General features: G+C 34.9%; 1 protein-coding gene across 2 annotated transcripts in view; it reads left to right on the forward strand.

Annotated features, from left to right (window-relative positions):
• The first annotated feature begins 748 nt into the window (after positions 1 to 748).
• The window catches only part of LOC133199869 (atos homolog protein A-like), a 54,342-nt gene continuing 33,922 nt past the window's right edge, over positions 749 to 21,168 (forward strand). The window contains exons 1-12 of one of the 2 annotated variants that reach the window (XM_061335689.1): positions 749 to 967; positions 5,230 to 5,423; positions 7,011 to 7,207; positions 7,891 to 8,025; positions 8,382 to 10,485; positions 10,783 to 10,902; positions 11,370 to 11,443; positions 12,701 to 12,827; positions 13,246 to 13,404; positions 15,168 to 15,236; positions 15,856 to 16,022; positions 16,755 to 16,958. In XM_061335689.1, coding sequence (XP_061191673.1) covers positions 952 to 967; positions 5,230 to 5,423; positions 7,011 to 7,207; positions 7,891 to 8,025; positions 8,382 to 10,485; positions 10,783 to 10,902; positions 11,370 to 11,443; positions 12,701 to 12,827; positions 13,246 to 13,404; positions 15,168 to 15,236; positions 15,856 to 16,022; positions 16,755 to 16,911 — 3,519 coding nt within the window. In that variant the 5' untranslated portion in view covers positions 749 to 951 and the 3' untranslated portion in view covers positions 16,912 to 16,958. Of the gene's footprint in view, positions 968 to 5,229; positions 5,424 to 7,010; positions 7,208 to 7,890; positions 8,026 to 8,381; positions 10,486 to 10,782; positions 10,903 to 11,369; positions 11,444 to 12,700; positions 12,828 to 13,245; positions 13,405 to 15,167; positions 15,237 to 15,855; positions 16,023 to 16,754; positions 17,232 to 21,168 lie in introns of those variants that run through there. The other variant, XM_061335688.1, reaches the window with a different exon arrangement.

The following is a 21,168-nucleotide window of genomic DNA, read 5'->3' on the forward strand; positions in this document are numbered from 1 at the left end:
GAGATATCTTATTTCAATATTTGTGTTTCTGCCGTGGGGAATAAAAATCAAAAACTGTATCCCGACAAAGAGAGGGTTCTTCAAATAAATGTTAGTAATTGATAATTGACCATATATAGACACTACATAACTCTGATTTTGAAAACACAATTTAAAGTGTATAAACTCTTGATGAAACGTTAATTGTTGCTGGTTCGAGTTGCAAGCAAGGCGATCCGTCTCATATCATAGTTTGTCGGACATACACATTGAAAAGATAATTAAACTCTCTCTCTCTCTCTCTCTCTCTTCTTGAGATTATTACAACAGATATAATTTGAAAAGCAGGTATAGGCCTATACATTATTTTTTTTTTAGATCCGCGCCTACAAAGCCTACTATTGAAATACTCAAGAGTAAGTTCCCTTACAAATCTCAAACAATAACAAACGAGTGTCAACAATAAGCACCCGCTAGAAAACCGTAAAATAAACAAAGCCGACCATATTTTGAGTATTTGAGAACTTTTACAGCAAAGGATATTTTTAAACGTTAATTTTCTCACAAAAGATTTTCGGAAAGAAAAATTCGTCTGTCCGTGAAAAGGTCAAAGGTCGATGAGATCAGCTGTCAAATTCTGTGACAGGAAAAAGAAGAAACTAGTCGCCAAACTCTGAATGTGGATATCCCGGGGATAATATTTACTTTTTAGGAATTTAAGAAAAAATGTGCCGACTCGCTTCGTTCATTTAATAAAACCCGAAAATTTAGCGAAGACCAAAGTCACGTGACCTTGGAAGTTTTTCGTAAACAAGAACGGAAAAGGCGAACAGATGGAGGGATAAAACTCCGCGTGAAATTTCCATAAAAGGAGACGATTGTCATCGCGAAATCGTCGGAAGATGTAGTGTTAATGTCCGTCTGTCTGTCTGTGCACACGATGCCGTAGCAAGCGAGGATTTGGGGTGAAATATGAAGCCAGAGACAGGTAGATATTGTTTTGCCCTAAATCCATATTTCCCCACTGTCTACGTGTAAACGGTCAAAATTGTAATAATATACACAAGGTAGATCATTCGTAGATATTTAGAGCAGTAACGTTTAATGAGAAGTTAAATATCTGTAGAAATTGTGAGTGTGTGTGAGTTTTCATTGTTTCATCATCAGGTTGTCGTTGTCCTGCATGAGTCACGTCAAAACAGCTGATTGGTCAGCGAGAACTCGCACTGATCCCCACCCTGCACATAATAATGCCCCCTCTACTTAAAGTCAATAATTGTATGAGATTGTATGAGGGTGTTAATTAATAGGCCTATAGGGGATTACTTCCCCCCTTTTTCAACACCAGTACGTTCTCCAACATGGACAGTGAAGGCAGCACACAAGTTTTCCTCTTCACCTAGAACTATGTCTAAGTGTAAGCTAGGAAGTACAGTCAAACCCCAATTCTTCAGCCTTGAGAAAGAAATTGAGATATTGATCGATGTTAAATTAAAAAAAGAAAAATTGCATGGCTATTATTAAGACTTCCAAATTACTTCAACATATTATCCAAGGTATTTGGATACTGATGATCGAGATAATGATGTTTAGTTGTACAAGAATATGTTGGGGGTAAGAATGGAAGAGAAAGGGTTGGTAGCAGTGCCCTCCCTAAGAACCGGCTACCGGCCAAATTGATTGCTTCAGTTGATAAAAATGCTTCTTTGAAATAAAAAAAATTCAAATTTAATTGTTGTAAGGTCAACAGAAATTTGTCTTCAACCAAAAGCCTGTTACAGTTTGATCTCTAACCCTTTGCTTTGAAATAATTGAAGGGAAAACACTGGGTATGAACTACAAATAACAAGGGCATATATTACGTATATCACAAACTCCCCCTCCCTCCTTCCCTCTTTTCATGTTCAATCCTGCTCACATTTCTGTCCTTAGATAAAATACCGGGTAGGAACTACAAAGAACAAGGGCATATATTACAGGGTTAGGGTCCCCCTCCCTCCTCCCTCTTTTCATCTTCAATTCAATCCTGCTCACAGTTCTGTCCTTAAATAAAGTGGAAACATATCTACACTAGTTTTTAAAGGTGTCAGTGCTGAGTGACATCATTTTGTTCAAGTAAATAAAAAGCTTTGATAGAGGAACAATTTGATTAAAATCAGATCTTTGTTACGCTCAGAAATTCTGATGCTCGCTGTACATGGTCGCTGATGGCTGACCATCAGAATTTCAGAGTGTAATGGGATCTGATTTTAATCAGATTGATAGAGGAAGTACTTTTCCACATTTGACCCCCCTCCCACAACTTTTCCGTGTCAGGGTTTTCAGAATGGTAGAATAAAATGGCACTAGAGCAGATTCTTTTGCCATAGCAACCAGAGCTTGACCAGTCTCCTGCCATAGAGTTCACATTTAAGTTGCTCCTTTATATACAGTTGAACTTTGCTACATGTATCTTGAACACTGATATCTTGAATACCATGGATATGTTGAAGTGATTTGGAATTTCCAACCCCTTATTCTTTACCATATATACTTGCTTATAAGTCGGTCCGCCTATAAGTCAGTTGTATTTTTTGAGGTTACTTTGGAGGGATTTGCCATTGACCTGCTTATAAGTCGGTACAACTTATTGCCAGAATTGGTTGACAATTTCAAATCAATGCTCTGATGTTTAAACCTGATTTCAATTCATATTTTTAAAAATAAAAATGATATTTAATTTAAATCATTAAACAAGTAAGTAATGCACACTTAACATGCTTAAGATAAAAGTAAAATTATTAAAAATGTGAAATACTTGTACTTTATGTATATAATCATAGAATACATAATGATATAATACATCCGGACTTTGTTAAACGATAGTCATTGGAAATGTTTATAAAATACTACATTTCATTGTCCAGTAAAATGCGAATTTTTTATGACTTGCCTCCAAGTCGAGCATGGGAGTTTTGGATCAAAATTTTAACTCCCCCAAAAACGACTTATAGGCGAGTTTATATGGTAAGTATTTTACCCTGGATATCTCAAATCCTCTGATATCTCAAAGTTTTTTCTTGGTCCCATTGAGTTCGAGATAATGAGGTTTGACTGTATTTATAACAGATTAGAGGTATCAGATTGTATTGAGCTCGAGGTCAGTACAATTTGTTGTTGTTTACAGTTTTTTTGGTCTGAAGGAGTTAGGTGTTCAGAGAAATCTGAATAACAAGTGTATACATACATGTAAGAAATTCCACATAGTTTTCTATAATTGTTTAGTTCTGAACCAGCAAGTCTAATGAACCCAAGATTTAAGTCTAGTAAATATATGATAGTTATTTTTGAGTAAAAGTTGCTTTAAGTTCTACAGTATACACTGAACATGTAGTGGGTTTTAAGAGATTGTGATAAAATTGCACTACGACCCCACCCCACCTCTCTGACTGTGAGGCATACACAGATTACCTAGATTTTTAGCTCTACTGGTCAGAGACCAGAAGAGCTTATGCGATAGTAAGGTGTCCGTCGTCCGTCCGTCTGTCTGTCTGTCTGTCTGTCTGTCTGTCTGTCCGTCTGTCTGTAAACAATTTTTCAAAACGCTACTCCTCCTACAGTTTTGGTCCGATTTCAATATAACTTGGCACACAAGTAGACTACACTAAGATACATAATTTAGTGCATCGGTTTTTGATTTCGATGGACGGTGTTTCCATGGTTACTAAAAATAGAAATTTCTGTGAAATTCCTTTAAAACGCTACTCCTCCTACAGTTTTGGTCCAATTTCAATATAACTTGGCACACAAGTAGGTTACACTAAGATACATAATTTAGTGCATCGGTTTTTGATTTCGATGGACGGTGTTGCCATGGTTACTAAAAATAGAAATTTCTGTGAAATTTCTTTAAAACGCTACTCCTGCTACAGTTTTGGTCCGATTTCAATATAACTTGTTACACAAGTAGACTACACTAAGATACATAATTTAGTGCATCGGTTTTTGATTTCGATGGACGGTGTTTCCATGGTTACTAAAAATAGAAATTTCTGTGAAATTTCTTTAAAACGCTACTCCTGCTACAGTTTTGGTCCGATTTCAATATAATTTGGCACACAAGTAGACTACACTAAGATACATAATTTAGTGCATCGGTTTTTGATTTCGATGGACGGTGTTGCCATGGTTACTAAAAATAGAAATTTCTGTGAAATTCCTTTAAAACGCTACTCCTGCTACAGTTTTGGTCCGATTTCAATATAACTTGGCACACAAGTAGACTACACTAAGATACATAATTTAGTGCATTGGTTTTTGATTTCGATGGACGGTGTTTCCATGGTTACTAAAAATAGAAATTTCTGTGAAATTCCTTTAAAACGCTACTCCTCCTACAGTTTTGGTCGGATTTCAATATAACTTGGCACACAAGTAGACTACACTAAGATACATAATTTAGTGCATTGGTTTTTGATTTCGATGGACGGTGTTTCCATGGTTACTAAAAATAGAAATTTCTGTGAAATTCCTTTAAAACGCTACTCCTGTTACAGTTTTAGTCTGCTTCTAATATAATTAGGCATACAAGAAGACTATACTAAGATACATAATTTATTGCATTGGTTTTTGAATTCGATGAACAGTGTTGCCATGGTTACTTAACATAGAAATTTCTGTGAAATTCCTTTAAAATGTTACTCCTCCTACAATTTTGGTCTGATTTCAATCTAATTTGGCACACAGTTAGAATACACTACAATACATAATATGTATTTCTGTTTTTTTTTATTTGGGTGAATGGTGTTGTCATGGTTACTAGAAATAGAAATTTCCATGAAATACTTTCAAAACGCTACTACTCCTAATTTGATTTCAATATAACTTGTCACAAAAGTAGACTACATTAAGATACATAATTCTATTTATTGTTGCATGTTGCAATGTTTCAAATCCAAGTGCTACTTTTCTTTTGTTATACAAACAGACCAGTAGAGCTACAGTCTCATCAGAGACTTCTGGTTTGTTTATGAGAACTGTAAAGCCACAATCAAATGTGAACAATGGGATCATGCAGTTACCTGATCCAGATTTAAATGCCTCTAATGAAGCTAATAGATCCACCTCTCTATTTCTAAATCCCTGTACATGCAAGTAAATGTAGGATTCACCTGTGTATATTTCAATGCCCAAACTGTAAAATCTTGGATCCACCTATCTGTATGTCAATCCCTGTAATGTAAAATCTTGGATCCCCTTGTGTACTTTTAGGATCGCCAGACATGGAGGAATGCGTTTGGGACCCAGTGATGTTCTTTGTGGATGTTGGAATTCTGATCGTTGAAGCAAGGACCCCTGACCTTTCACCCAAAGGTCGAAGCGAGGGTCTTCACTGTCCCCCAGCACAGGGGGGGCGTGGGGTCAAGGTGAAGCCCAGTCACCTCTGTGACTTACACAGAGAACAGGTCAGTGATGCATGAAAACAGTTTGGTTTAGTTTTGTACACTGACTTCCTGCATTTTATATAAAGACAAGGTGTCAAGTTTCCATTTTTTCTGTAATCTAGAAAAGTACAGCAATCTGTTTTTCATGTAACCTTTTTTGTTAACTAATAATGTAATAATAATGTATGTAATTGAAGTTTAACATCAAATTTTGAAATTGTCACTGAGAAAACCATTGGCACTAAAGGCATTTAGAAATTAATGTCTGACTCAGTTTAAAGAAATTAACAAACTCATTTGAGGACTGACCATCATGTGATGTTTACCTTTGCGAATTTCCAGCTCTGTACTACGTAATGTTTACATTTACAATTCATTTTCTATCTCAGTTATAATATAATGTGTATGTTTATGATTTGACATTTTCTACCTAAGTTATTAATATATATTGTTTGTGTTTATGATGTTACAATTTACACTATTTAATGTTAGTAATGTTTCTAAAGGTTTATGATTTTTTAGTGCAATGCCATATACGCAGCTATGTTAAGGCTGTCCGAAGGCTTAATATGCATTAGATATATACTATTTTATTTTGAGCTATGTTTTGATTTCAATTTGTAATCTATGTATACATACACAGTTAAGTTGTAAAGAGAGTAGAATAAGGTTTTATAAAAAATGATTTTTGTGATGTCACATGACTGTGTTGATCACGTGACGGACACTTATACATTTTCTTAAATGTTGCTCAAAAATCGCATCGGCACAAGTGAAAAACAAAATTATTGTGAACGGCTTGTTACATAAATCAATTAAACGTATTCTTACGTATATATAAAGTGCTGGGGCAAGTCTGAATTTTATTTCTTAAGAAAATATTTCACGAGAAATTCAACTTACCCACATACAAGGGGTCATTTTCCACTCTTCATCGCAATTTATACAAAAAGAGATAAATTACATACAATCCCCCAGCAAAATTCAGTTAGAGGACATATTTCTCTAGTAGATTCACACAGAATATCTTCAATTAATCCTTATTATTCACTTGTGCCAGTCTAATATATACACGATTTATAAATTCTCACTCTGTCTACAGACGCGTAAGGGGGAGCGTTACACATTTTTTTTTGTAATTGTTTGAATACGTACATGTTAGACAAGAAAAAGGAATAACGATATTATACTGCAAATATTCACCATCATAACAGCCTTACAACAACAATTCAGACACATGAATTAAACATCAACGTAAAAAATTCTACATGTGATGTAAAAGTTATATCACTTTCCCCATCATGTTTGCTCAAATTTGCAGTGACTTGACGTCATATGCCATTATGACGTCATATCTAGGTAGTTCAGAGAAGTTACTGCGGCTGGTACACTGTGACGCTCTTTGGACAGCCTTATCCTAGCCGCGTAATGTTTATGTTATTTGACAATTTAACAGAAACTATCTTGCTCTGCTATGTTATGTTTACAATTTTTATGATTTTACAGTGCTGTACTATGTAATGTTTACGATTTATCAGTGCAATGCTATTTAAGGTTTACAATTTTGCAGTGCTATGCTATGTAATATTTACGTTTACGATTTTACAGTGCCGTCGAGCAGACCAGATGAAGTCACAGATCCTGGGTCTCTCTCGGAATCACATTCCACTAAACATTGATGTGATGCTGTTGCCAGACTGTGATCATGGTCGTCTGGAGGCTTGTTCTGTAGATGGGAGTGGGGTGGGATCTAATGATGACTTGATTCTGCTGGAGAGATGGGAAATTTTACTACAGCAGAAGAGGTATCTATCTGTATCTGTCTGTCAATCTGTCTATCCATCTGTCTGTCTAGCTGTATATCTGTCTATCTGTCTGTCTATCTGTATGTCTATCTTATGTCTATCTGTCTGTCTATCTATCTATCTGTCTGTCTATCTGTCTATTTTTCTGTGTCTCTAATGACTGGAATTCAGGGATATAGCGAAGTTTTTTTGAATCCTTGGCAAAATTCTCAACAAATCGTAGGAAAATATAACAGTTATAACGAACTCTGATATAACAAATTTACAGAATAGCAAACTGATTTTCTGTCCTGTAGAGGTTAAAATAATGAAAATTATATCTTTTATAACGAATTTTCAATATCTTAATCTTCAAAATATAAAACTGACATTATTCCATTCCTCAGAAATATTTAGTACCCCAAGTAAAATTTTCTATTTAATACCTCCCAGAGTATATTTGGTAGTCATATTTGAAGGAAAAGATGCATATCGCGAATTCATTATATATACTTTAACGAATTCGTTATACGGATATAACAATTATAACTGAGTTTTACTGTATTGCCTTGCTGTCTTTTTATTGTATTTTACCTCTTACAGGAGTTATCAGGTGGATATAGAAAGTGTGACAGGGTGTTTCTTACTTCAGGCCCTCAGTTTGTCTGTCTGTCTGTCTGTTTTATTTTTTTTTTTTATTATAGGAGTGATCGAGTCGACCCGGGAAGTGTGACGGGGCGATTCTTACTTCAGGCCCTCAGGTCTTATCTCCATTTCTCACAACTGAGTTCCTGGCTCATCTCTCACCGGGGTCATCTACCCCTGCAAATTATATACAGGTTTGTTCCAAAATATTCTCCTTACAAATTATGTACAGGTCTGTACTAAAATAGATAGTTACATACCAATTTTCTTCAGGTCTGTACTTAAAAATGACCTAGTCTGTACAAAAATATACATAGTTTATAAATTATGTACAGGATTTACCAAAATATATACTTCACCAAGTTTTAAATTTTTTGTACATACCAAAAGTATTCAGCATATATTATATTATAGCAATACCAAAGTTATCTATCTGCATATCTAGCAAAATCATTAATTATGTGAAAAAATGTTTTCCCTAGAAAGATATTTTCAATTTTGAGAAAAGAAAGTGCAAATTATTAAGGTTTAATGGAGTTTCTATTTATAGGCTGTACTCCCCTGGCGAGACGGGGATTCACGGATTCACCTCTGACAGTGAGACACACAGCTTCCCCATCGCAGACCTCGGGACCGAGATACTCAAAGTCTCAGTTATCTCACTACCGAGACTTCCTGAGATCCCCATGCTTTTGTGTCAAGACTATAAAAATGTCTCCATGAGGAAAAAACCTAGCCCTGAGAGGGATCTGGGGTTAAAGGTCAAGTCTGAGTCAGGCAAACTAAATACCAACAAGATATCAAGTGCAGCTGAACCAAATGTTCAGCCCAGTCCATGTGTACCTGAGGGAAAATGGAGCAAGAAAACAGAAGAGTTACGGAGGACATCCCCTGAGTTGTTTCAGGATCAGGGGACCAGTTTAACCAATCTTAATCAAAGAACCAGAGTAGAAAACATACATCAGGAAAAAGGACTTTCTGGAGGTCAAGGTTTAGGAGCCATTCCAAAAAAGAAAAACTTGATGCAGAAGCCTGGTCCTGACTCTCTAGCCTCCAAACCACCAGTTGTCAAGAAACTTCAGGCTAAGATGGGGGCTGACCAACCATTCAGTCCAGATATGTCAGAACTAAAAATGTCCTTCAAGACACGCCCACTGCCACTCCTGCCTGATGATCCTACCAATCAGAAAGACCCAGACTTCCTGATTGCTAGGTTACCAAGTCCTAAAGTCCTGTTATCAACAGCTGGAAAATCTAATCAGACGTTCTACAAAAAGCGCCATTTAGACCTCAGTTCACCAGAATCATTCGAGGACTGTGTCCTGACCAGTAAGATATCGAGCTTCGTGAAGCCTCCAAATTCCGAAGATCTGGAGAGTTACCTAGCCAGCCTAACGTCACACCAACCAGAGAAAGGCACTGGAACCAGTCTAAGCAACATTCCCACAATGCATTGTAAATTCTTTGACGGAGATGAAGCAAGTAAAAGTTCTTCTTCAATGAAGTCACACAGAAAGACTAAACAGTGTCTCCAAGAATCGTCCGCTTCACCATCACTGGCTGAACAGGTTCAAAAGAAATATCCTGGATATGACTCAAAACAAACTCCACAGAAATGGAACAATAAAAGATCAGGGACATCTGTTATCTGTGACCTTCAGTTCTCACCAGAATCTCCCAGTACCTTACACACACAGAAATCATATGAACAGAAACATTCAAGAGACCAGTTAGAAACTGACAGTGTATTACCGTCCAGTGATTCTGTAGAAAAGTGTGAAATTAAAGACAAGTATACCTCATCTCAAAGACTGGACACTGACAGAGAGTGGAGAAGATTTCAGAGTCCAGAAAGACTGTCCCCAGAATCCTCTAACACATACTCATTGTTTGATGATTTTGTCGATGATATTTACAACATTAAGCCCCAGTCCGGTAGCACACTACAGAGTATACCCTGTGTTAATAGTAGGGCCTATGTCGACAACACAGAGAGCAAAATTGTAGATGCACAAAATCCCAACTCAAATTGTTTACAAAACAAATCTGATTTAGGATTAACTCCAGACTTCCATAATAACTCTAATCTGTACAGATACTCAGATTCTAAACCTAGTTTCAAGAAAAGCTTTTCTGAACCAGAGATGCTTGGGAAGCAGTTGACATTATGTCAGTTAGATGAATTAAAACTTTCTCCCGACGAGAATCTATCAGATCTAGACGCTGTGTTATCAAAATCATTCCATGACATTTTAAGTCTCGACAAATCGTCCAGTGACTCTACACCCACCAATAGTCTTTCAGAGTCCAACGGATTCAAGCATTATTGTGATACAGATGTAGGTATAAACTCAGACAGGAATGTGACAATTTCCTCCCCTTCAAAGTGTTCAATGGACCAAGACATAGCAACTCTAGCCAATACTGTGAATAACAAATGTGATGGAGAAATAGACTCCAGAAAAACAAAGCCTGTTAAGTCTGCAAGTAGTGAAGCTGAGAGGAATGGAATTATAGAAGGTGGATCCAATAGTGGTGGATGTAAAAGGAGAGGGGACCTAGAGGATGGATCTAACAGGGGTGGATCTCAGAAAAATAAGTCTTCACTGTGTAAACAACTGCTAAGGAAAGAACTACAGCGGTCTTATAACAGTGTAAGTACTGGGAGTGTTAATCTGATAAGAATCGTCCCAAAATTATCACATTATCAGGCATATTGTATTAAATTTATTTTATACTTCTACATCAAATTGGCTTTTATTTATCTCTTCTCAGCAGATATTAAATGAAACCTTTGGCTGGTAAATGAATATGTTAATACATTATGAATATGGAGTAATTGAAATTCAGTGATTTTTTTCATGTTAATTATAAGTAAAAAGAACTCGAAAAGATCCAGAATGATTTAGAAATATTGAGAACTGAGGCTAATTTTTAAAATGTTTTTATAGGATCCGTTGGAGACAATATTTCCAACTCAAGAGCAGGTGAACCACTTCCAAAGAAATCTTCAGCAATCGTCCAATATGGTATTCAACTCGAGTACTGGTCTTCCAACTCGATCTAGTCCAGTAAGTCACAAATCACAAGCTAGTTTGTTAAGTCTCTAGCTGTTCTAGTTAAAGTTACAAGTGAGTCAACTGAGTCACAATTTTGTCCAATGAGTCAAGAGCTTAGTAAGTCACAAGTTAAAACAACGGATCAGTGAGTCACATTGATACAAATGGATAATGATCAACCACTTATCCAGCAAGAATAAAACTGGACATCAACTCTCCTGCTCAATCTAAATAAATTAAGAACATAGAATATGTCAAGGGCTAGTAGTTTGTTAAGATACAACTCAGTCTTGACTAAAAGGAATTACATATGCTATAGACTCGTGGTTCATGAGCTAGTCTAGTAAGCCATGGTTTAGTCTGATAAATCATGATCTAGTCCAGTGTAAGCAGCACTTTGTGGTAAAAGACAGTCCTATATTTTCTAAAATGACTGAGAATTGACACCCTCTTTAATGTGTAATTCTTTTTTTTTACAGGCCCCTTTGAAGAGGAGGACTGTGGGAAGGTTTGACTACGACAACACGCTTGTCAACTCCAGAGCCATCAAAAAGTAGGTCAAAAACAATGTTACAATACTCTCACCAACTCCAGAGCCATCAAAAAGTAGGTCAAAAAACTGTGTATCAGTACTCTCGTCAACTCCAGAGCCATCAAAAAGTAGGTCAAAAACAATGTAACAATAGTCTTGTCAACTCCAGAACCATCAAAAAGTAGGTCAAAAAAACAATGTATCAACACGCTCGTCAACTCCAGAGCCATCAAAAAGTAGGTCATAAAATAATGTATCAACACACTCGTCAACTCCAGAGCCATCAAAAAGTAGGTCAAAAACAATGTATCAACACGCTCGTCAACTCCAGTGCTATCAAAAAGTAGGTCAAAAAACAATGTATCAATACCGCTTGTCAACAACAGAGCCATGAAAAGGTAGAACAAAAAACAATGTATCAGTACACTGGCTAACTCAAGAGCCATCAAAAAGTAGGTCAAAAAACAATGTATCAATACACTCACTAACTCCAGAGCCATCAAAAAGTAGGTCAAAAAACAATGTTTTCAATCGAGCCAAACAATATCAAACAGTAAGGTGGCTGTTGTATGGTTGCATCTGCTCCAAAACTGTAGTGAAATCAACAAATACTGTTTTGTAACACATTCTGCTTATAAATGGAGGTTAGTAAAAGAGGAAAAAGAGCCTTTTAACTGTCATTTAAAATATTGCAATACATATATCGCAATACAGTTAAAAATATCGCAACATATCGCAATACAAAATTTCCAGCCGATTCCCAGCCCTATATGAAAGTGTTTCAAGTTCACCATCATCAGTACAAACCAGTAGAGCTACAGTTGTGTGTTGTTTCAGAGATTTTTTTTTTGATTGAAATAAGAGTTTATGTCATGAAGTTTATATATTACTTACTAAATCAAATATGGACATAGGAGAAGAATGCAGACAAATGTGAATATGGAGACTATATAGAACTCACAGCATACAGTGTATAGAATTTATTTACGGCTTAAAGAATCTTACATGTACAGCAGAAATTATTGAATGTATTCAAATGAAATGTCTTTTGATGCAAGAGGGATAACTCTTGTTTACTTATCTCATAGTATATCTAGGCAAATCACAATTTCAGATGTTATAACTTGATTTTATTTTTAAATCTTCAGGAATAAAATAAGGAAAAAAAGTTAAAAAGTTTATTCAATCTCCACTAAAGTTCTTGATGATGTGTTTATACTTGTTATGTTATACTTTTGCATTAATTAAAAATTAATGTGAAATTAATTAACTTGACAGTGCTCTCTCCTGTTCCAAACTGGCCTTGGAGTCTGAGAGTTCAAGGTCATCTGTCACACCTGACCAGTCACGAACCCTCAGTACATCTGCACCGGCCTCCACCAACTGCCTTCTGGGAAACTTTGAGGTAAAGGGTCAAATTTATGTTTTTAGGCCAAAACCTGAGAAGCTCATGATGCTTAAATAGCTTGAGCCATGAGTCTCTGGTTTGCTAGAGTTGATAGAATTTTACAGATAGTTACAAATGGATATGTATGTGTTATATTATCTTGTTTAATTCACTAGACTTCATAATTGAGACAGTGAGAATGTACATTGGAGCATAATATGACATAATTTTAGCATATCTTAAATAATTTACTTTTGCTGAAATGCATGCATGTTCAGTGTTTTTAACTTTATCAGAATGAAATGCATCAATCCTTGTTCAATATGTTAAAGTATATTTTTCCTAGTTTGGTATTTTTTCAATGTTTTCATTATTTAAAATTTTAGTCTATTCAGAGACTTTGAAGTAAATTTGTTGTGTGATATTTACTTTACAGGAGTCTGTGTTGAACGGTCGGATTGAGCCAATAGGAGCAGTGGAGGGGTTTACCTGTGATATTGGAGCGGGTGGATCATTCTGTCCCAAACATGTGTCACTTCCTGTCACGGCATATTTCTTCCAGCTGTCGGACGACAACGCCCCCTCACCTTATCTTGTAAGTTACAAAACACAACATCATGCGCTCTTACTACTGACTGTGTGTTAGTCACAGAACAACATTTTGTAAACTCTTACTATTGACTGTGTGGTAGTCACAGAACAACATTTTGTACACTCTTACTATTGACTGTGTGTTAGTCACAGAACAACATTTTGTACACTCTTACTACTGACCGTGTGTTAGTCACAGAACAACATTTTGTACACTCTTACTACTGACTGTGTGTTAGTCACAGAACAACATTTTGTACACTCTTACTATTGACTGTGTGTTAGTCACAGAACAACATTTTGTACACTTTTACTATTGACTGTGTGTTAGTCACAGAACAACATTTTGTACACTCTTACTACTGACTGTGTGTTAGTCACAGAACAACATTTTGTACACTCTTACTATTGACTGTGTGTTAGTCACAGAACAACATTTTGTACACTCTTACTACTGACTGTGTGTTAGTCACAGAACAACATTTTGTACACTCTTACTATTGACTGTGTGTTAGTCACAGAACAACATTTTGTACACTCTTACTATTGACTGTGTGTTAGTCACAGAAAACATTTTGTACACTCTTACTACTGACTGTGTGTTAGTCACAGAACAACATTTTGTACACTCTTACTACTGACTGTGTGTTAGTCACAGAACAACATTTTGTACACTCTTACTACTGACTGTGTGTTAGTCACAGAACAACATTTTGTACACTCTTACTACTGACTGTGTGTTAGTCACAGAACAACATTTTGTACACTCTTACTACTGACCGTGTGTTAGTCACAGAACAACATTTTGTACACTCTTACTACTGACCGTGTGTTAGTCACAGAACAACATTTTGTACACTCTTACTACTGACCGTGTGTTAGTCACAGAACAACATTTTGTACACTCTTACTACTGACCGTTTGTTAGTCACAGAACAACATTTTGTACACTCTTACTATTGACCGTGTGTTAGTCACAGAACAACATTTTGTACACTCTTACTACTGACCGTGTGTTAGTCACAGAACAACATTTTGTACACTCTTACTATTGACCGTGTGTTAGTCACAGAACAACATTTTGTACACTCTTACTACTGACTGTGTGTTAGTCACAGAACAACATTTTGTACACTCTTACTATTGACTGTGTGTTAGTCACAGAACAACATTTTGTACATTCTTACTATTGACCGTGTGTTAGTCACAGAACAACATTTTGTACACTCTTACTACTGACTGTGTGTTAGTCACAGAACAACATTTTGTACACTCTTACTACTGACCGTGTGTTAGTCACAGAACAACATTTTGTACACTCTTACTACTGATCGTGTGTTAGTCACAGAACAACATTTTGTACACTCTTACTATTGACTGTGTGTTAGTCACAGAACAACTTTTTGTACACTCTTACTACTGACTGTGTGTTAGTCACAGAACAACATTTTGTACACTCTTACTACTGACTGTGTGTTAGTCACAGAACAACATTTTGTACACTCTTACTATTGACTGTGTGTTAGTCACAGAACAACATTTTGTACACTCTTACTACTGACTGTGTGTTAATCACAGAACATTTCGTACAGGCATTTTATGGCATACTGTATTGGGATTCCTCTCTCCAGTTCTTTTATGTCTGGGTTGTAACTTTTATAATGGGAGATCAAGGTGTATCAAAACTTGTTGGGAAATGCATCTTAAAAAGTAGTCACATTGCAAATATAGGTCACAAAAATAATTACATTTTTTTAAATTTTACAGGGTCATATAAATCTGGAGGGTTTGGGAAAGAAGGGCTACCATATACCAAAGTGTGGGACAGTGCAAGTGGTATGTATCACTTTCTTCTTATTGTAAAGTTTTTGAGTTCTTTTGATTTTTCTGCTCATTCAATTTTCCCAATCATAAATTTGAATTAATATTATGAACAATATCCTTTCTTTTCTCAAGCACTAAATTTTCCCACTAAGCTCTTCTGTATGCTTATACTGCAGTATCCACTAACAAAATACTATTAGTCTTCCCAAGCTAGCCAGACACAGAACTCCAAGCTTTATTTATAGGTCTTGAAGCCTTGTTCAGTTTAACTAATTACATTGTGTTTCTTTGGTTGACTTCAACTTGAGAAGAATCTCTGATCAGCCTTCTGTCTCCACTTTATATACATGTACTCTTTTGTCAAGTGACAAAAGACTCAGAGAGCAGTCAGGGATGAAACACTGGAAATTTTACGTTAATAATAAATACTCTTGAGAACTGAAAGGATTTTTCTTTTTTGATGATAAAAAAAGTACTATGGTTTCAATATAACTATAGCATAACGCAAGAAACACCAAATTTCTAGTATTTATTTCCTTTATAATGAGCCAAAAAAAAAAATTAAAAATAACTTGAAAGGTGTCTTTATCTCTACAGCAGATTATAAGATTATTTTTTTGTTTTTTCACAGACTTTATTTAACCCAAACAAGACAGTCATCAAAATGTTTGTCGTCTTGTATGATCTCAGTGATATGCCACCTCAGTGTCAAACATTCCTGCGACAGAGAACAGTGTACATGCCAGTGGAAGAAAACAGTTCTCAGCCATCATATCTCAGATACCTCATACATCTCAGGTGAGACATATCTCAGACATTTCATTTATCTCAGACACCCTATTTATCTCAAGTGTGATATTAGACCAATATCACATACATCTCAGGTGAGATTAATATAGTTACCTTACAAATTAAATACTTATTAGATACCTCATAAATCTTAGGTGTTATATTTTTCATATACTTCATTCATCTCAGGTGAGTCATATTTTAGAAGATATTAAATGAACCTCACATTTGGAGTGCAGGGAACAAAAATCGGCATAAGCCAAATAAGCATCAGTATCTTGCCAGGATGAGCAATTAAAAAATAGCATTGCCAGGATCAGCATAAGCAAGCAAAGGATAGATTTAGCATAGCTAGCATTGACCTGCTAGCATCAGAACATCAGTTTTTTTTTCCCTCAGTAACATAAATTAAAAACAGATAAAAAAGCTGAAAATCATGATGAAATTATTAAATAAAACATTTTAATGCTTTAAACTGTAATGCTGAAATTCAGATATCTACTTCTGGTAGCATTGTCCTAATTTTTAAACGGCAAAGGTCGCGTCAACTTTTCAGGATAAATCAACAAGCAAAAAAAGCATACAAATCAGCAAGCAAAGTATTGTAGAAATTCTGCATTGATACTCTAACATAATTATTAGTTCCCTGCACTGCATCTCCTTTTCCCTCATGATTTACTACAGATAACAGTCAACTTCCAAACCACATATAACATATATAAAAGTTTCTCTGTTTTTAAGGTTTGCCAGTTCTAAATCTGGGAAGATCTTCCTGCATACAGACATCCGTGTGTTGTTTGCAAGAGACAAGTTTGAATTTGACCCAAATGTTGCCAAATATGAACTCCGATCATTCACAGAGGCTCCTTCCAACCCCAAGTTCTCTCCACGGAGGTGATGACGGCCTTAACTAGGTCAAATCTGGTGAAAACTAGGTCAAATCTGGTGTAAACTATGAAAACTAGGTCAAATCTGGTGTAAACTAAGTCAAATCTGGTGTAAAGGAGGTCAAATCTGGATTATAAGAAAACCATTATTTTATTGAGGCCATGTAGAGACCATAAGCTTGTTAAGTCTGTTTATCTAGCTCAGATCTAGTTTATTTTGTTGTTGACTGATTTTTAATTGGTTGAGGCTAAAACTAGGTCAGTTTATCTAGGTCATTCCTGATCATGTATGAATGTTAAGGTCTACATGTATATCATCTTTTTTTTTAAATTTATGTCATAGATTATAATCTGTGTGTGCTGGGGTTGATTTTTAATTTATGTATGAGAATCAGTGAGTGTATGATCTTTATTGTTACCTGTAGCTGCCCTTATTGATTGAAACCTGTCATCTCAGAATACTAAGGAAATATACAAATACTTTAACAGAATTGTAAATGTAATACTGTCACTTCAATATTTGTAATATACTGCCTATTAACTTTGACATTAGTGCTGAAAACTATACATGAATTCTATCAATACATGTGCCTATTATGTAAACCTATGCATTGAAAAGGAAAGTGATGATTCTGAGTTCTTATCCATTTCTGAAATTTTTTTTTAATAAACATTGTTCCAGAAATATATGCGAAAGTAACACAAAGACAACAATATTTAATCGATCTCTCTCATACACAGAATTACAGTGTTTGTTAAATGATACCTTGTTTTATATAAAGTCTGTGTTGATTTTTGTCTGAATTATATTATTTAAGATTTGAGTGTGTAGTTTTATTGCTTATTTTAATATTTATTTGTTCAAGATCACTCTGTAATCATTTTTCCTGATATAAACTTGTGTAGAAAAACAATATTCTCACTTGTTCCTTTAAGGAATTTAATGTCGAGATTTTGTAAAACATGTCCGTTTTACTTAAACTCAAGAATTTCAAGCTCATTTATCAAGAAAGTGTCAACATTTAAAAAATCAAAGTACTGAAAGTACTGGGAAGCGCTAAGCATATTTGAAATTCATCAGAATTATTTTGAATTCAAATTGCTTGTTGTATTGGAATTTAAGCAATATCTTGACAGCGCGGCTGCGCTAGGGCGAGCACAGTTGTTTGATACATAATCAAACATGTGAGTCATGAAAATTTCCCGTTGGGAAATGAAATTCAACATTGTCTTATGCCTTTTTGTTTTAAGCATTTTACATTTTCTTTTACTGTCAAAAGATCACATTTACATGAAATTACTAGAAAATATTTCTCCGTTTCTTAAAAAAACAATATATACAAATTAAATGGCAGATATTTACTACAAACAGCAATGTTTTTCTCAAACCTTATAAAAAATATTTTCTTTCTCCATCTCCTTATAGGAGTCTATAAGAGGTAGCTTTGCGTATAAATCGCAATTTATTGGAGGGGGATGGTCGACGAGTTTTCCGACCAAATTTAGACTATAAATGTAGCTGTACATTTGCTGGAAAATGTATATTTCTAAATAATTTTGAACACTTGAAAATGTCGCTAAAATTCCTCCCATTTATGTGCAACACAGACAGCTAAAATGTTCTGGTGATAATTTTTAATAGTAAATTCATTCCGTGTTTACGAGTGTTTCAAATTCAAATTGAAGATTGGCTGTTAGTGACTGTGCTTTAATGTTAGAAACTGCACTCGGAAAATAAAGATGTCATTTGTTTATTGCGTCGATAAATATTTCCTTATTGATAACATTATCATTTATTAAAGTTATGAATAAAACATCTCAAAAATATTGAATACTAGTATTCCCACTAAATTGTTTTAGTATATCTCTTTTTTCATATTCATAATCGATTCATAAATTTACGATTTTATAGAAAGGATTTTACAAGAAATACATTAATGGAGTGTGTAAGATATTTACACAATCGCTACGTATTTATTAATGATAAATAAAACTTAGACTATATATTACATTTTGTTTTGAATATGCTACAGCTGTGTATTATACATTTTTAACACTTCACATTCATCACGCTGTGCAGCATATCGGCATCATGTTTGTAACAGCGTCATGTGACAAAACTCTATGTCAATGAAATGAGCACCCGTAGAGTTAACGTTCTTTTGTCAGAGATAATTGGTAAATATACATTTTGAGTATAAAGATATCATATTTGTCTTCGTCGGTTGATGATAAAACATTCGGTGCTATCCTTTTATCTCTGATTTTCAAATACAAGATTTATAATTTTGTCTTTTCTGTTGATCTCACAATATGTATATCTGATTTGTAAATATTACTTTTTTAAAATTTTAATTTTATACTTTTCTTCTTCGAATTAAAAATATGTCATTAAACCCCCAAAAGTATTTTGGACTATTGTTGAAATACTTTGAAATGCTTCAGTATTTTTTTTTTTTACGGACTTTGATGCTTGGTATAACAACCAAGCAAAACGTGTTTAAAGGGAAAAAAATATCCACAGTACTGTTGTGTTAGTTGAAAAGGTATGCTAAAAATAATTCTCCGTAATTTTTCTGCTATTTCCATGATGTATAATTCAACAGCCCAAGAAAGAAAATGCAGTATATTAATCTCAAGTATTAATAAATCTTCATGAAGGTATACAACATCGTTTTATTCTGTTTTTATGTAGTCCGTATTAAGTTGCTTAGCAATCAAATCGGCAACACCCGCACATCTTTACATAAACTATTTCTTCCTAGTTTCCTAATACAAGTATTACACTGTTTGCTTACATTTCACCGGCAGTATTCCTGTCCATTGCTAAGAACGTTTAATTAAGGTTTTTTGCATTTCTCGCTATATCTTGCGCACACAATTTTAAAGCACAATATTCCAAGAAATTATTTTTCCTATTTGAGTGATCCGTTAAAAACACAGCCACCACGTGGCCTACATGTACGTACAGTCGCAAACTGCCTTTCCTTGCGAATTATTTACATCATATTTTTTACCCATCTTACAAGTATAGAGTACAACACAAGTATAGACCGTCCATGAATGCATTCCAGTCTGTTACTAATTGATACCGAGATGCGAAAATCAACTTCATTGATAGCTCTCTGCATGGTGCAAGGGTGATAATAGGAAGACTTGTTTTTAGTTACATTGCCTGAAATAAGGGTCTAGAAGAAGAAATAATAGTTTACATGGATACAAGTTATATAGAACGTATATATGTAAGTACATTGTAAATCATTTTTTCTACTAAATAACTCAATTCCAGTTTGAGTTTTAAATACTTATTAAAATCCCATCTGAGTTTTAAAAATATGTACTTATTCAATCACTACATTACATGTACATGACATATAATAAACCGTTTTTAATTAAGTATTTGTGCCATAGATGCAGCAATTTTTAGCTACATGGTACACAAGTGATGAGTGCCGACACAATTTTAAATGAACCACAATGTATAGAGATAAGCGTGACAAGAACCGCCCTTATCTACTAACAGTGGATTTTCGTACAATGAACATTCATATCTTTACCTTACTAATTGACTCCTATTATTAGAACTACACGTAACTCAGTATTACCCTAAAATAGCCGAAAGAGAGTCGAGGATTTCCAGTTGCATATTTTTAGAAAACCCAGTGGAGTTATCTAGCTTGCTTAGTGGCGCTGGACCGCGAACGGAAGTAGATTTAAGATGACAGTAAGCGCTTTGCGCTGCGCTTAGCGCTTAAAAATTATACATTTTAGTTGAATCAAAACTTCTGAAAAATTAACTTATATAGCTCTGCATCTTTGGAAATTATACATATACATATTTGGAGAAGAAATTATAAAATAATTCCTATCAACTCTTACTTCAAAATATTTTATTTTTAATAAACACCACCACTTTTGCAAAAGTTAAACATTTAATACATGTATGTAAAAAATGTCTTTTAGAAAACAACATCAGTGTCCTACATACATGTATATAGCTGAAATTTAAAGCACTCTTCTGTAAGAGCCATAGCATAGATAGTCACAGAATTTCTTTGAACTTGCTACAAAAAAGTGATAAAAGAATTCTGTGAGCCAATGCTCACTAATAATACCCCTGCTCTGATGTGATTACACAAGTTCAGTTATGGACAGACACAGTGATAATCAGGAAGTGGACATCCCAACATATGACATGCCTAAACAAAGAGTGCGCTAAAATTTCAAGCATCTTTGATGAGTAGTTGCTGAGAAAACTTCCACCCAAT

The sequence above is a fragment of the Saccostrea echinata genome, unplaced genomic scaffold (genome assembly GCF_033153115.1).
Source record: "Saccostrea echinata isolate AGI-Se365-2 ecotype Australia unplaced genomic scaffold, CSIRO_AGI_Sech_v1 ptg000036l, whole genome shotgun sequence".
Lineage (NCBI taxonomy): Eukaryota > Metazoa > Mollusca > Bivalvia > Ostreida > Ostreidae > Saccostrea > Saccostrea echinata.